General features: G+C 37.5%; 1 protein-coding gene across 1 annotated transcript in view; it reads right to left on the bottom strand.

Moving 5' to 3' along the window:
• The window catches only part of THSD7A (thrombospondin type 1 domain containing 7A), a 284,135-nt gene that overhangs the window by 23,219 nt on the left and 242,516 nt on the right, over positions 1-18,400 (bottom strand). Inside the window, exons 18-22 of the mRNA XM_064506365.1 lie at positions 11,790-11,968; positions 6,683-6,816; positions 4,739-4,892; positions 3,708-3,849; positions 2,858-2,973 (exon numbers count right to left, since the gene is read on the bottom strand). Coding sequence (XP_064362435.1) covers positions 2,858-2,973; positions 3,708-3,849; positions 4,739-4,892; positions 6,683-6,816; positions 11,790-11,968 — 725 coding nt within the window. The remainder of the gene's footprint in view (positions 1-2,857; positions 2,974-3,707; positions 3,850-4,738; positions 4,893-6,682; positions 6,817-11,789; positions 11,969-18,400) is intronic.

Below are 18,400 nucleotides of genomic sequence, written 5' to 3'. Positions count from 1 at the left end.
TTAGGCACTACAGATTAACCTCTGCTGGAGGTTAATCATGTAATCTGATCTAATACAGACAAAACTGCTGTTCTCTAGGCTCTTCTGATCTGTAATTGGAGGTAAATGAACAAAAATAAGCCCATAAATATGAATATGACTAGGACCAGCTTGCTTTAGGTGATTTGATTTTCAAATATTCATGGAAAAGTTCTTGTGATGTGCTAATTTCGTAGAGTTAGAGACCAAGTAATCCAGTATTACTGTGCCTTCAGAGTTTGAAGGGAACTATGTTAACATAACTAGGCCTTGGAAGTAAGCTCTAGAAATTGATTTATCCTGGCAGTAATCAGGATGACGGCTAGCTCCTTTAGCTGATTGCCTGGAGTGAACACGAGATCATCTGGAACACAGTAGCAAAGCAACCACTACAACACAGGGGCTCTGAGGAAATTTTCGTATTGAACTATGCTGATGCTCATGCCTAGCGACAGTGATAGTCAGGAGACAGTGTGAAGAGTTTTTTCACCTAGGGTTTTTGTTAGTTTCTTGAACGGCATATTATATAGAAATTTAAAAAAAAATGCAATTGGGGACCTTCATTTTTTAAGGACTCAGGGTAGGTTTAGCTATCCTGATCTCTCTTCTTTTCATATAACAAAAACACAACAATCATAATCCTGTAAATGTATCCACATCTAAATTAAACAACACTTGTGCTAAACTGATATGTCTAATACCAACTTTTCTGATATTGGATATTGGAAATTCCATTGGTTCCGTCTTTACAAAATTAATTCATCTTTCTCTTATCATCAACCATTCTAACCATATGTTCCTTACTTTGAACTTTATTTAATCCCTCTACAGTGGAGATACACTGCCCTTACAATGCAAAAACACAACAAAATACCTGACAGACCACCTCTGATTAGATTAGCGGGAAGTGCACAGCACATAAATGCATTTGATAGTTTCTTGCATACTGTCCTCCCATGACCTGGAGAGTCAGAGTTCACTTTCACATCTTTACAATGAAGGGACTGGGAAGATCTGAACAGCTTGGCTTTCTTGTTAATCAGGTTAACAGATTTGACTCCTCACAGTTATTGGATCAGCCTTTGACCTTGCTGTACCATTGCTTACACATCCATAATTTATCAAGTAGTCTTGAACAGTAAGACTGGGGAGCAGATCAGAGCTTTCTTCAGGAAGATGCATCTCTATACAGCCTAGCAAATCAGAAGGGTAAATAAGGCTGTGTCTCAGGGGTTGCTGATAAAGCCAGGATCCAACTGCAGTGATGTCTGTTGTCTGGTAATTTACGGCAAGTAGTTTTCGAAATTCCTGTTTATTATCTGTTTCCCTAATTAGCTTTCTGGCTAATGAACTTTCATTTATTAAATATAAGAAAGTTCTAGAGGTTTTCTGCAGTGAGATTTCATTTGTCCTAAGTTTTGCTCCAATTCCTTGGTTAATAATAGTAATGTTTTCATGGCTTTATGGTAGAAGAAATATATTCCCCCTTATAATCTCATAAAGCATATTCTTTCTGTTGAAATATTCATTTGAATGGATATATATTTTATATCATGTCTTGGTATGAATTAATCAATACTGCAGTCTCTTACAAATAACCTGAGAGATATTTTTTTTTTCTTTTAATGCATTACACTGTTAACTTCAGAGAAGCTTGCTGGCAGGTGGACAGATCTTGAGTTTTTCCCTAAGACATAAATTGTCAAATTATTAGACTTGATTATAATCCCAAGAGGCGTGTGTGAAGGAGGGACCTGGCACAAAAGTAGACTGCCAACCTCAGCTCAAACCTCCTGCTTTTGCTAACAACCTATAGATTCAGAAATCTAGGATGTTGGAAGGAGTTGGAGAGGCATAAGTAGGTTGGACACACATTAAAAAAACGCTTTCCAAGATAAGTGATGGTTTCCTGACTCCCTCCACTTCTGAGAAGTCTCCCTTCTCTCTAGGCACATCCTGAAGAGCAGCTACTAGCCAGGAAGGTCCCTTAGGAAAGGTGTTGGTGACAAAGCTGCTGTGGAGGACACTCAGTCCCCCATTGTAAATGCCTTTGTTTTTGATGTTGAAGGACACAGCAGTGGTGGAATGGTAGCTGAAGTAAGTTCAGTTACTTTCTGTCAGAATGGGGTGTAAGATTGCTCTTAATGCAATACTCATGTTTTTTTCCACATTTTTCTTCATGTTACTATCTCCATGCAATTGAAAACACTAAGACAGACCCACAAAGTGCAAGAAAAATAGTGCTGTCATGTTTGAACAGCTAATTTGAACATTTACAAAATGGCTCTTAAAATTTAAAGTGTCCTATCTCTGAAGATCACTTCTCCATATATGTTTCTATTCCATTAATATATCATTCTTGCTGCACATTTTCTCACACTAGCTTTGGTATCTTCTGCATAGCACAGCTGGAGACAAGAAGTCAGCATTCAGCCCAGCTGCAGAATAGCATGTGACAAATATTTTCCAACACATTGAGCAAATGATTGATACTGACAGCTGTCCAAAGCTCTACACAGAAATTATATCAAATTAGGATTATGATTAGTATTCTGATTAAGATTTACTACTTTTATTCTACTTTATTAATTCTTGTTTCTAAGTCATTTCCTTCAGGACGTAATAATTAGCATTCCTTCTTGGAAGCACTTACTAGTAACCAAAGGAAATTGTATAAAAAAAAAAATCTCTGATGATGGCACAGCTCATTTCAGAGGTACTTAACAATCCATGAATAACGTTGAGAAACATCTGGTGAAGATGGGTTACACACAGTATAGAATGGCTCAGCATTAATTAGCACCTTCAGAAAGGAGCTTACTCACAGGTACCCACTCACCTCTTCACAGTACTTCAGGTCAACTGATTTGCCATCACTGCGAACACAATCTAGCATTCGTGTTTTGATACCATTACCACAGACAGCTTTCTCGCTGAGCTGACATGTGCTCCAGTCTGGAAACAAGGAAATCATTAGGATAGCAGGCATTTTAGATAACAGTCTCAATGATCCAATCTCACATTTAATTCTAATTCTGATAGCCTAAAATAATCCTCATAAGCAACTTTAACACATGCAAAGGCTTGTGGAGCCCATCTGTCACACGTTTTTGGAAATAGCCACAGATACCGCAGTGTTACTGTCAGTGACATGATGCCTTCCTGAAAAGTCCATATTTGGTTTTATCTGCATGGATTTTGAGCAAATCACAAAAAGATCATAGAAATAAATTCCCTGGAGTTACAGCAGGCACATTAACCCAGGTTGCAAAACCTCCAATAATATTTTATCTGAATCAAATAGCCTGAACTGGTTTTCAGTATGAACAACACAGCTCACTGTATAAGAATAGAAAGCAGAAAAAATCTGTCCTTTAAAGTGAATGGAACTATGTTGTAGTCCTTCCCTCTCTCCTGCCCTCTACATACACACGCCTAAACCCTTCACCTGAGAAACAACAGCAGAATAAGAGATTTTGCTAACTATACCAGGCAAGAATAAGGTATGGCTGTATGGCATTTCTGCTGAATCTAGAGGTAATGACCTCTAGACCAAGCCAACTTCTAACTAGGTGAGGCCATCTGAAATGCATTCCTTTATGCATCTGCTGTACTAAATGTCAGAAGAAGCAGCTTTCCTCTAAGTGCGTTTCCCCAAGCTGTTACTAGATTATAACTTCACAAAATACCTGTCACGTTGTAATCATAGTGGTAGCAGTTTTTGTTCAAGGTGCAGGGTTCTGTCTCAGTGGCAGCAGGACAAGACTTTCCATCATCTGGTTGTCTCAAAGACTCTGCTGACCTTTCGCGGACATTACTTCCATTGCACGGCTTGAAATGGAAATTAGAAACAACTAGCTTTGATACTTCAGTACCCTGATACCTTTTAATGAAGTACTATAACAGTCCTTTAAGCAACCTCTTCACAGAACGTAAATGTAAAATAACAGCACTATGTTGTTGCCTAAGAGAAACTATTTCCTTGTTTATTCAGAAAGAATTTAGTCTGTTGTTTCACCTCTGTAACACCCAAGATGAAATACCCTCTGATTACTCAGATAACAGCTTCATATTTCCCTAAGTGGTTCATATTTCAGTAATAGTGCTTTGAAATTATTACACCCATAAACTTGATGTTCAGATGCTCACTTTGCTAATGGCATACTACAGCGCACCAGAGTTTAAGTACTTAGAGGTCCTGAAAAACTTTTTCATGTTTGGACCTGAAAAAAGTTTTTTAATTTTTATTTTTTTTTTGACATTTCTCTTTGAGAGGAGACCCAGAACTCTTTTTATATGCTTACCCTTTATCTATGTAGCCTTTTGCTCTTTAGAGGATACTGCCATTTTTAGTACGATGACTACACTGCTATGGAAAGGCCGTGGCTAGACTGAAAGCTGGGCTCCCTAGCCACTGACAAAACTGGCCCACCCAGAACCTACCCCACAGTGAAAAATGACCACTGGTGATTTTTTTTTTAATAGGAAGCACTTTTACAGAACAATTTCACCTTATGAGAAATACCGACACACCTGATTTGCAACCAGCTATCAATGATCATAAAGATGACAGTAAATGCAAAGATTGACATGTGTATCCACTGCTTATTCAGCATCTTTCCACAATAATTCATATAAATAAAAAAATAAATAAATAAAAATAAATAAATATATGTATCTTCCTAAAATTGTAAATGTTACACTGAAATACATTCCTTACCAAAGTACATCGAGACCATGGTCCCCATTCAGACACAACACAGTCTTCAGGACATGGTAATGTGCATTTTCTAGCACCAAGCGGCATCTCTTCAGGATCACACAGATAGTCCTCTACAGTGTCAGAAGGACCATCCACGGTGTTTAGCATGCACCTGGAAAAAAGGACTGCACATAAACTGCATTTGTCATGGATTTCATACAATATCTTATTCTGAGGCATTTTAACTTTTTGTCAGCTGGTAACAACTGTCAATTAATTGCAGTAACAGAACTAAGTATTGATACAGAATAACCAAGAAAAGCTGACAAACCAAAGGTAACCTCCTATTTTCCAGATGACAGCCATATAAAGAACTGCAGCTGGAATGCAGAATTCAGACATTCACTATTGGTGATTTGCTGAGAGCTTCCAGGCAAGTGATCTATTTGACGCTAACTCACCAGTAAGACTGCATAACATGAGTCCTCTACAGCTTAGACATGTGATCTGTATGATTCAACTGATAATTTAATTCTAGATATATTAAGCCTTTTCTATGGCAAAGCCCTAATTCACACAGATGCTTTTTAATTATCATTATATTAAACAATAATAAGCTGGAGGCCCAGTCAAGATCAGAACCTGCGCATGCTCAGTTTTTCAGAGCTGAAAAAGATGACAGTCCTGATCCCACAGTATTTCCAGTCCAAACAAAACTAATGTTAACTTATCCCTCCCATCTATCAGCAGAAGACTGACTAGCACATGACTAGGATCATTCGAATTAAGGATGCTTGCATTTGTTTTCCAGAACTGCAAACTCCATTCAATTACATTATTTTCTTTACACTCAAAGAGCTTATATTGTTAGTCTAAATTAATTCTTGAAAAATATTTTATGAAATATATTGTTTTCTAAGGTGAACACAAGAGATCCTGCATCTGCATATATCTGCTTTGTGGAATTAGTATTCTAATGGCCCCCTCCAAGGGGCTGAAATCATTTTCTTTCTTTACCTTTGATAGTGGTGCTAAAGTCCATTTTTCAACATAAGGACTGATTAATTCTGATGTTTCATACTGAAAGCTTTTTTTTTTAAGAGAATTCTTACTAGGAATATAGTTGCTATTCTGTGAGAAGAGTTGTGCATAGATTTTTCTAACATTGGTCAAGCAAAAATTAATACTGTAATCTTCTTGAAGTAAATATTTACACTGAAGAAACAGTGCAATTGTGAACAAAATCTTGTGAAGTGCAGCCGTTCCTAAGTACTTGTGGCAGGGAAAGAGAACATTTCGCAGTTTATTGCTACTGGGTCCTTCAAACTGAATTCAAATTATGTTTTTGTATTATTCAAATTTATAATCTCAAAATGTGTGTTAGTTTGTAGTTAGCCCCAGAAAATAATACACATTCAACTGATTTACTTGCTGTGTATCACACCATGTAAGACTAATTTTAATTAGCCTTTGATTAGAACTTTAAGCTGACGAGCATACAAGATGCTTGGATCAGGTTCAATAAACAACAGAAGATGTCTGGACTCTCCTATTTCACTCCATTCGCTTTTGCCACTCTTTCCTGTAATAAGGGCTATTATTAATCCTGAGTGTATATGTACCTAGAAGGTTCTTTTTTTTTCAAATCACAACTTCATATAGAAAGAGGGCCATTTTGTCTTTCAGAAAGGCCGTAAAAATACGTTACAGTATTGGTATTAGTATAAAAAATATTATACACACTAGTTTATAAAAAAGAAATCAAGACCTAGATCTTAGCCAATAGATAGACCTATACTACATTTACTGAAGCCATGCAGACTTCTACAGCCAAAGTTCTGGTCCAAAATACCATGGACAGACTTATGCTATACATGAGATAGAATTACATAGAATTAAATACAAACATGATTCACAGTGAAGGTTTTTCTCTAAACTCGGGGAGAAGCAATGTTGTTTTACCTGACTTTTCTGGTTTGAACACCTTCCCCACAATTCTCTTCTAAGTCCACATTGGTCACTTTGCAGACACTCCAGGGCTCAGTAACCCATATGTGCTGACTGCAGTCACTGTGGCATGGGACTACCTCGTAGACCTGGAATCGACATCGAGTGTCAGTTTTGTTGCATATAAATAAAATACACATGCAACAGTGATCATGCTGAGATACAATCAAAAGTATTCCTACTGCCCTTTATGATAAGAGTAACCAGTGACAATTCGATGTCTATAGAAGTTGCTGATGAAGAGGTTGTAGCAATAATACAGATAAAATACTTGATGCAAAACTATAGGAATAAAAAAAAAAAAAAAAAAAAAAAAACCCAGAAGCTAAGACATCTAATGAGAGATTCCCTTCTTTTTTCTACCACTAAGTCCTCGCCATACCATTTGCACTGATAACACCACCATGACTGACATACAAAATCTTTAACCTAGGCTAAGTGTCTGACACACCTTTCGGAAAAATGGTCCAAAAAACTATACTTCTGTACTTCAAACCTCCCCTCAACTACTCCATCCTACTGTTACTGGTCATGGGGGTTTTGGTATTTCTAAAGAGAGATGAGCTCAGTGTAAATTATGCTAACACACTGCTTTATTTACATTAAAAAAATTTTAATTGTGGATACTTAAAATCATTCTAACATATTTTGCATACTGGCATTATCATCAGGCTTAGATTTGAATATAGATTTGCAATATTGTTTTATAGAGTAATTTACATAGTGTTCCATACATTTCTTTAAGATACATTACAGAAAAGAGCAGACAAGGTAATCAGGAAGCACATGTTAAGGTTATCTCTCTATTTTAGAAACTCTTACCTGAGCCTGAAGAAAGTATTTTCATGAACCGAAAAGAAAAGCCAAAGATAAAAAGAAAGAATGATTAGCGTGAAGCATAGGTATTTAAATGGCATTCATTCAGTTTTTATTACAAACAATATTCTGCAACTTCTGCGAAGCAAAAGGCATCAAATTTTTCCTTTTGCATCTCTCTTACTATCATGAGGCATTCTTTGTGAGAAGTTTGCCCTTAGAAGAAAATAAAGTTTATAAAACACAACTGGTGGGAAGTGATTGTAAAGAACTTAGCCTCTTTCTCAGATATTCTCTGGCACATGATAAAACTATTTTCCATCTTTGCCTATTATGAGCATTGACTCTTCACTAAACAGGGAATCCAGCTTCCCTGTGATGAGAGACAACCCTGGTTCTGGAGAAGATACTTGACTTCTCTATTAATTAAAGGTGTTTTGATAGCATTATGTGCAATAGGTGCAAGGGAATAAAAGCAATGGGTGGTTCTCATCCTCCTGAAGTTCTCAAGTCTTTATCTGAGTATCTTAATTATGCATAGATTCCTTAAAGCCTCTTGCCTCAAAAATATTTTATACCAGCTAACTTGATCTATCATTCTGAGTATCCAGGCAGCACAACTAATATTTAAAGAGAATCTAAAACATTGTCCTTAACAAGTCCTTGATTTCTTTCCAGCAACACTGTTTGGGTAAAAAAAGGAGGGCTGATGGTTCGGTATGTTATCCGTTAACCTGCAAAAAAAGATCATCCTTCACAAAAAAGATCCCCTGCACAATGAATATGGAGCAAATGTGACAGATCACTATGCAGCTGATCAGCCCAGGCATAACAAATCCAGTGTAGGTCAGGACATTTTGGCCTTCTTTGAACTACACAAGATTAAGTTAGATGTGAAGATGGGTGGTGCAAACTCATTTTGAGCAAGGAACTGGACTCACTGCGCAGCCTGTAGTCGCATGGGACATGGCATGCACATTTATTCTTGTCCAAGATTTCCAAAAAGAGAATAGGGAGGCTTTAATTTAGGGGAACATCTCTATATGCCTCACTCTGGTTGGCATCAGATGAAATATATAAAACCTGCATATTCAACAGATTTTCCAGTAACAGAAAAATGGGATATCTTGGCAGAAAGCCAAAGCAGAAGTCTGTATGGTATTGTATTTGTTTGGCGATATTCTCTTGACACTACTGGCATTTCTGTAGCTACAATTGCAGGCCATTATAGTTGAGTATAACAAAGATCTCACTTCTAGCTAGGTAGGTAGGTATGGAAGCAAAAAATGCCTGGAGCCAATCAAGAGATGGATGCTCTTATTTATCTAACAATCTCAGATTAGCCTCTTCAGTTGAAATCCTCTGAAGACCATTAATGCGATTTTATAATAAATCAGATTCTAGTATTACGAGCTGCAAAACCACATTGTAGCAGTAGAGGTATATTTATTTTTCAATTATCTAAATGGGAAAGAGAACAACTCTTTGAAGTTAATGTCAACAAAGTTCCCCTCTTACAGTATTCAAGAGCTTGCCATTTGCATATGATTTTCATTGTGAATTTTCTGTTTATACAGTTCTGCCAATATATGAAAAGTGGAGCTATGACAGGCAAGTAAATATAAGGACACAATTTTTAGCCAGAAAGATGATAATTTAGAATGGGAAGAATGAGAAAAACAGTTTATGAGGTGATTACAATTACAGCTTCTTCTTTTTAGGCTTGTATGAGCCATTTAGAAAACAGCAATTGAAAACAGGCACACTTTCATGGTTGGAGTGCAGTCACCCCTGGCTTGGCTGTAGTGAGAGAACGTGACTTCCAGTGTGCCTTGATTCCCACACATTTGCTACTTGCTTAAAGCTGTGATGACTTTTAGCTCAGGGCAGTGGGTGGTGAGCAGGCCACTTTCAGCGGGCATGTGGCCCGGGAGCCCCCCGGCATGCACTGCCCAGCGGGGAATGGAGGAAGAGCCGAAAACAGGCTGCATGGGACATCCAGCACCCACCGAGTTTGGTACCCCTCCAAAGCACAGGCAGTCATACACGTCAGTGACCTGCTCTTAAACTCGATTGACATCTTAAGCACTTTATTCCAATGTTTCACTGTCCTTCCCATTAGAAAGTTTTCCTGAGGCTTAACCAAATCTGCTTGCAGCAGTCTAAGCCTACTGCTTTTTATCCTATCCATGATGGCCTTGGAAAATGGATTATTTCCTCCTTCTTTGCAACAGCCTTTTATGCACATGCTAGCACACTGCTAGCATGCTCCCTCCGCCAGCCCTTCCATGGGCAATAGACAATATATTGCAGTCTTTCCTCGGAGGTCACACTTTCCAGCTCTGCAATTACAGCACAGCCCCTCTGTACATCCTCTCCCACATACCTGAGGGCATCAAAGACCCAGTCTAGCCATTAAGTTTTGCATGTGTGTAAACAGGCATATATTATACATAGAGAGGTATTAAATAAAGAAGTAGAACTAATTATATTTAATAGCTGAAATAAAAATTCTAAAGTGTCAGTAATGACTAGGTTTCCCAGCTGAATGAATGGTGGATCAGATTTAGATTAATTAATTAGGCCACAACTCCTTGGTCATTGTCACAGAGTGGGTTTCTTAGATTTCCTAATTTAAGAATTTATAGTGAGGGTATTTAAAAGATACAGCCTCTAAATTTTTTTACATTCCTGTCTCATCTGTAGAGCTCCCTTCGCATGAACTACTATATTTCAATTTCATTTTTAAAGTAATTACATATTTGATGATCTTTTTTATTATTACTATTATTTGCAAGTGCTATATAACATTGCAACAAATCAAATTCTAGTCAAAGTACCAGCAGAGGGCAATGGTACTGCATATAACAGGCCAGTGGACCCCTAGCGAAATCACCTTTGATACAGAGAAAAAAGGCTATTATGTATCACATGAATATTAAAAAAGGAACAAAATTTTTGTTTAAACTATAATTTGCTCCTATTGAAACACATTCCTCCCAATTTAAAGCAGTTTTACATGCTGGCCCAAATCCAGCAACCCTCTTTCTAGTTTGCATTTTGTTAAAGTAGATTATAAACTTAGTTTATTAGCTGCAGTTTACCACTTATTATTTTCTAAATTAGAAGTAATTACATTCCCTAAAGTAGAAAATTAGATCAACAAGCTATTTCACTCTGTGTTAGCAAAATGTCAATAGGATAATATTAAGTACATGCATTTTATTCAAATGTAAATTGACAGCCCTTTTTTTTTCTACCTTTGAATATTTACAGAGAAGACTACGTGGTTGTTTAACATGCCTCTGCAGAGTAAATTAAATTCAACAGTAATATGAATATAGATCAGCTCTGAAGAGGGTGAGTTAATTGAAAAGGTAGGTTTTCTTTCTAGAACTCTACGGAAACCGACAGGCTATGACAGGCTTGGGAGGCACAAATGGCATTGCATAAACTTTTACTGAGAGGTTTCTTCTTTTCAGAGTTGTGCCTTTACACCCACTTTCGAATTCACTGGCAGAAACTTTTTAAGACAAGTTGGGCTGCTTTTTTGGATGCTAGGAAAGGGTCTGGAACCCCAGAAAGGCACTTGAAAGTACTAGGTGCAGCCTGAAGCCTGTTATGTGTAAAACACATGGTGCTGGGCTACGTCTGCTTTAGGGAACAGTGCTGCCAGACCAGCCAGAGCTGGGCAGCGAAGCAGCTGATGTGGCAGACCTCAGGTCCATCCAGCGTATGTGCTTCAGGGGGTTGATCTGGACGAGCGCTAAGTTTGGTCCCACAGACTGAATGCTTGCGAATGGCAAGCTTTGGCTTCACTAATGCACAATTAGGGGCACTGGGACAATACTCCGAGTGTTTGGGAAGTTTTTATCTGTTTTCTGATCTGAGGTGTTTGGGGGAATGACACTGAGAATCTTACCGTTTCGGGCATCTATAACAAGACACATTTTACCCATTATAAGAGGAGATCTTCAGAAACATGTGGTCTTCACAGTCTCACATAAGAGTGTTTTATTCTGTTCAATTTACAGTTTAGATAATGTGCTAAGCTCCCGCAGACAACTAAGTAATGTAGGCAGATCCTACATTGATTGAGGAAGTTTAAGCCAACATATACTCCTTCTACCACCTGTCTCTGCCCTTTATGCACATTTTCTATATCAAGAAACAATACAGTTAAACAGGTGGGTTACTTGAGATGTTGAAAAAGCTATATCAATAATGTAAATAAAAACAAAATTACCTGATTGACGTGATCTAGCTTAGGACAGGGTCTTCCACCATTGTAGGGTTTTTCACGGAGCCATTTAGACCGAACCTTTACCCCACTCCCACAGGATTTACTACAGCGGGACCAGTTGGACCATTCGCTGAGCTTGCAGTCTGAGGGACACGGAATAATACAGGCTTCCTCAATATAACCTGAGTGAATGGAAAAAAAAGGGGAATCTCTTCAGCATGTCACTCTGCCACTTCTCCCTGAAGCTCTCGTCTACTTCATTTAGATTGTCCAAAGTTTGACTTGACAGGACTGTGTGAATAGAGAGATTTCTTCATCATTAGGGCTAAATTAAATTCTGCAGAGAATTGACACAGATAACTGGAGACTGTTACAGTAACAGCTGAGCATCCTCAGTATTACGTGATTAGGATTCACACTCGCCAGATTTCAGCATTCCAACTTTCTGACAGCTAGAATGTAATTGACACTAACCCATCTCTTGTCACATCATTCTTATGCTGCAGAAACAATTTTTTTTGAAAGAAAAAGGTTTAATTAAAAGCCCCTCCATAATTTTATCAAGTAAGTCAACTGCAGTTATACATCAAAAATCTAACTGAATCAAAAGATAGGCTTCTTATCAGCTTGGAACGAGGGAACTTAACACCTTGTGACCTTTCAGAGGCTAGAAAGAGAGAGTGGTTTGCCACGTTAATGATCTGCCTATTAACCACCATCTGCCCTCAGCAGCACACTGAATAATTGCACTGAATGGAAAAGCAGATGTTTCGTTTGGATAAGTCATGGGTCCTGAGAGGTTGGAAAGGGGTAGGACATGGTCTGCAGGGAGTAACGTGAAGCTTCAATTCACTGAATAAGTGGAAATGTCTTTCTTTCAAAAACGACATATGCCATAGCTTTACAATGTGTGTCATTTATGTCAATATTTATAGCACAAGCTATAAAATGGCAAAATAAAAAGCCTGCCTTTGCCACATTTTTACTACAACCAAACCTACATGAACTCCCCTCTCCCCCTTCCTTCCCCTAAAGAAGATAAGAAACTATGCTGTGTCAGAGCGACAAAACATTTACTGTTGGCAAACGTTGACTTTAAAGACAAAAAAACCCTTGGTGCATATAAAGCAATGAACTAAAACATTTCATGAATACCATTCTAAAATTAATACATATGTGAGTAAGATCATTCTCAAATGAATGGCACAGCTTACTGTTCTTGGTTTCAAGTGTGTTTCTTCTGTATCGTATTTTTTCTTTGTCACTGCATGTTGAAAGCAGCTTTCTGTTTTTAACTTGTACATGAATTCTAAGGAAAGCTATTCGGTCTCTTCTGAAAGCAACCAATACCAAACAATCACATGCAATGTAAAGAATCCAAACACTTAAAAGATTTTAATTCTATATGCTATTTCTAGCTGCTTCCATCAGTTTGCTTTAAACACATAGAACATTAGGGATTTTTTTAATCAAACACTTACAATAGGAGTATTTTACCTCTAAATTCAGATGATGGTTTTATTCCATATAGGTCTCTTCTGTTTGCAAGTGTTAAATAGCTAAATAAATACACAGAACACATCCTGAATTTGAGCACTGCAGAACTACTCTTCACCAAACCTATCTTCTTCCAATGGCTAAAACTATTAGATAGAATTATGAGCATGTTTATTAAGTAGTTCTTTCCATTTTAATGATCAGCTCAATGAAAGAGTATGAAAAGGTACACTCTGTTAGACAAAATATATTTCTGTTAGACAAAATATATTTCTGAAGATCATATCACTGACTATCAGAGGAGGTGACATAGCTTGCCCTGCAGTAGCACATGCAAGATTGATGATATTTCACCTTACTTGACATCTCTAAGTCTTAGAAATCAAATGTACCTGATCGCAAAGCCTCATCCTACACTGAACTTTGACTGCATAATTATCAAACTATCTATCCGCACCAGAAATGAGCTTTCAACAAGCCCTTTTAGGCACACTACAAAAACCATACACCCATCTGATTATGAAATTACTGAATGAAAATTTTAACAATTAACAATTAACAATAGCAACACAGTTAAGAGAAACAATGCCTCTCCAAACAATAAGATAAAATAAACATTTAGGGAAATTTATTGTTTGATAGAACTATCTGAAGATTTTACAACTCTTTATGAATATGCTTGACGTCCTGAAATGCTGCATTTCCTTTCACATAACTTCTAAATAGTTTTTTGCTAGAGAAACTTATCTACTTTAATGCAATTATGCCATTTAGTATTTGTTAAGTTTCTGCCTCTGTAATTAATATCTGGAAGAAACAAATTCAAGTTGCTTTAAATAAACTGTACACTTTTAATTAGATAAGTTCAATCAGTGGAGGCTGATTCAGGAAACTTTATTTTAAGGATCTTCCATAAACCTCTGAGCTATTTTAACTTTGTCTTAATTCATCTCAAAGGGGATCTTCTCCATCTGCCTAAGCCATAAAAAAAGGTCTTCTCTAGGATATCACAGTATTTTGGAACCTAGAAAACTAGGGAGTGGAACACTTCCTGGCCTACCAAAAGGAGCCTGTGTGGAACATACTTATCCAACTTGACTGCCAAATTAGCACCTATTTTGCTTTATTTTGGTCTCAGCTGATCTGAAATAGGGCAATATTTTTTTTTTTGAGATAATGAGAATGTTAGCCAAAAAGCTTAACAAGATTTTTAGAATCTTGCAAACAGACAAGGTATCAGATCAGTTATATTATACTCAAGTCAGATGTAACATCTTAATTACACTGAACAAGTTCAAGTGATCCCATGAAATATCAAATGGAAACCATAGCACCACAGGAATCTTTGTTCATATAATCTAAGAAGTATCCATGTCTGAGTCAGACACTACAACTGCTTTAGCACAGAATACAATAAAACCAAAGCAGCATCTTATTACAGGTATATAATCTTAAAAAGAGCCAGAAAACAGTGAAGTACAAGCTTGCTCATGTGTTGATACATTTTGGAAAGGATGCAGTGGGCCAGCTGATGTTTCCCACCCACTCTGTATGAAAAAAATACTGGACTGCAAGCCTATGAAGCCCTTTATCCTACAAGCTTAATGGGTTAGCTTCTGCTCACCATACGGCTCTTTCCTATGCTGTTTCCTGGATATCTGGCCTGTGGGGCTGTCTGCTGCCTCCTTCTTATTTCCTCAGAAAAGCTGGCATCAGCACTCAAACCTCCACGAGTAATAATTAGCTAGCTGAACAGCAAGAATGGAAAAGACACTTGAAGACAGAGTACAAGAATAGAGTCAACCACTGAAGGTATAGAAAGGAAGCTCTACAAGGTAGAAGGCTTGAGTTACTGGAAAGGTGGGACATTTTTAGACAGTGGAGAGAAAAATATTTATTATCAAGGGAGATGAAAGATAAGCATAAAAATCTCCTAATCACTGGTACAATGCTGAATAAAAAATAGATGAAGAGCATGAACAAAATGAAGGGATCTAGAAGGGAGTTTCTCAGCTTCCAAGCATTCTTCAATCGAAAGAAAAAAAAATCAGTGTCATGGCAAAGAGACAAAAGTAGAAACAACAGAGAGGACACAAGATAAAAAAGGCACTGACAGGGAACTGAGGAAAGGGGAAAATAGACAGGAGGAGGGAAGAGGAAAATAAATGGCTCAGAACACAGTCAAGAGAATTGCAGAGATGCATATTGCATAGGGAAAGAAAATAAAGAAAGAAGAAAAAAGAAACAGCAATCCTGCCAAAAGCAGTATCTTCACAAAGCACAAACAGAATGCAATACCCTAAAGACGTACTCAGGTATCTCCTGACCAAACAGTGAAAGAGAATGAAGAATGTTCTCTCAGCTAAAAATAAGAGACCAAGGAAAGAAATAAAAACACTGTGATACGAGTTGGATTCTGTAAGTAATTAATGTGCAGAAGGAAAATGACAAGTCCCCAGTTATAGCTGAGATTACAATGCTTTTGGCATATTTCTTCTTTGGCACCTTTTCTTCCTCTCGGCAACCTCACTATTTCAGCTTCACTCCACAGTCAATTTAGTGTTTAGCTATGCCACTGGGCTCCCCTGGAACACCAGCAGAACCAGACTTCAAATTGGTTGCAGATATTTCTCTGGCTAAGAAAGAAAGCTGAATTAAATAAATTACCTGTTGTAAATGACTCATTCCATTCAATTTACTTCCCTTCTAATGCTACTTTAATTCTCTGAAGCATGTCATCACCTCATACACATTTCTGTGAGCCTGATGTCAACATATGTTTTTAGGATGATTAAGGATGATAATTGCCAGAAGTCCACAGCAATCATTACTCAAAAGTAATGAAAAATGGAAAATATACTATAATATATACTCATTTTTTGCTTGTTTTTTGTTATATTTCAGGTGCTTATATTTGCAAATTTTGTCCATGCTGTAACAATTTCAGTAAGTAAGAAATGAATAAATTGCAGTAAGTAATTTTCACATAGAAAAATTACATGCAAACAGGGCTGGAGATGTAGATACATAGTTTCTGACATGAACAGGACATGAATGAGCCTTTCTTCCAGTTTTCCGTCGTGTTTCCACTTCTGATCTAATCATCTTTGGAAGGGTGTCCCTTGTGTTAGAAACTGCAAAAGCTTAAAGTAGCAGTCAGTCTGTCCCCAAATAACCTCAAAGCTAAAGAGGGGCTCAAATGGTGGAACATCACACAATCATATCACACACATACAGAGAGGGACACTGAAGGGATGAGACCCTGGGATACTCCGGTACACAGCACCCTCCCTGCACAGTCCGGAAGGGTATTGGAAAGAGGTGGCCGTCTCTTAAGGCCTATTCCTTTTCCTGGTGCAATGGTCCGTCACACCTTGCTTATTACAGCTCCTATCAGCCGAACTCCACAGGTTGGTGAAATGGACAGTTGTCTACCATGAACTAGAATATGGCTACAATATCATTAAAGTTTTATCACTGAACCACAATTTATCAAATGGCTTTCAGCCACAAAGAGTGTGAACTGAATTCAGTATGGAAAGGGAAAGTTTTACTGTCCCATCACTAACTGGCTCTAAAGTCTGGGCTACTAGAACAACATCATTAACAGATATAATGGATAATTCATAATGGAGGACTCAAAGGACTTCACACTTTGTCTACTGAAAAACAGGTTAAGATATAAGCAGGTGGATGTAAGATTCCTCCCCCCCCCCCCAAAACTACACCTGCAATGTGTAAGAACAGACCCACTACTTGATTTGAAGGCTGCAAACATCTTAAGAAGTATTTACATGAACTCTCTTGTCTTTAAGAGTGACAGAGTTGTGCTCCTTCTTTAACAAATGAATGCTGTTTCCAAGAAACTGCAATGTCAGAATGGTGTATGTTCTTTAATGCAGAATTTTTTCAAAGAAACATAAACTTCTTGAGTCTCATCTTCCAAGACAAAGAAAAATACAATTATATTTGCATTTTACTTGTTACTGAAGATACTTATTTTTTTGAGGCTAGTTATATTTCTGCCTAGCCATGGAATGATAGATTGAACTCCAGTATGACTTTTTTCTTATTTTCAGGATTACCTTTCAAAGCCTCAAAACCTGAGAGCAATTGTTAATGCTTAACCATCTTCTGCATCAGCAGTTCTATCTCTGGTGAGCTAAACAGATGCTTCCTCTTGTCTCTGAGTTGATGAATGCCTTCTTATGACTGACATCCTATTGACAGAGCAGATCTGGCGGCCCATAATGCAAAGGCTTATTCTAGTACTGGTGATAAAGGGTAACAGATAGCATATTTCCAACAGAAGACACAAGAAGACAAGTATGAAATCCTGCACATAAAAAAATCTTAGAAAAGATGCAAGATACAAAACAGCAAAGTATCCTAATAGTAATAGTAATTGGGAACCTAAACCTACTACCATACTAGAATAGATTTTTCTATGGAAAGTATATTTATTTTAGAACCTATACTTGACAGAAAATCTCAATTTAACTTTTACGTTCTGTTATTTCTGTTGATAGATTAGCATTGCTTCAGGTTAGAATACCGAAAAAGATTTTTAAAAGTCCCCAAAAGAGTGGACACAGCAGATTCCAACTGACATCTTAGACCATGTAGACACTTTTATAACCTTTGAGATTTTACTATGAGACACATAAGCAATTAAATACAAAATTCCTCAATTCACATAGATACTCCCAGCTGCTGTGGTAAAAGTATTCACTGATACGCAGATACTCCGCTCTAATCCCCCGCATAAGCCTTGTAGCCATGGAGAGCTTTGTAGAGTCAGCACAAATCAATGCATTTCATTTAATTAATGCTAAAGGGGGAAATAATCTCACACTAATAAGGCAGCAGACGGACTATCCTGGACTGGTTGACTGTGCCTAAGGTCTTAACAGTAAACTGACATGAATTAAGAAGGGTAATATGACCCACATAAAAATGTTACATCTGTCTGCCATGCTACTATATATGCCTTCCCTACACTCTCTCTCTCTCTCTCTCTCTCTCTCTTTCTCTCACACACACACACACACACACACACACACACACACACACACACCCCCATCTCTCCACTTATTTGGGTCATAATTGCTACATGA

This window comes from Dromaius novaehollandiae, chromosome 2, assembly GCF_036370855.1.
Source record: "Dromaius novaehollandiae isolate bDroNov1 chromosome 2, bDroNov1.hap1, whole genome shotgun sequence".
NCBI lineage: Eukaryota > Metazoa > Chordata > Aves > Casuariiformes > Dromaiidae > Dromaius > Dromaius novaehollandiae.
This window is presented reverse-complemented; position numbering and strand designations above follow the sequence as displayed.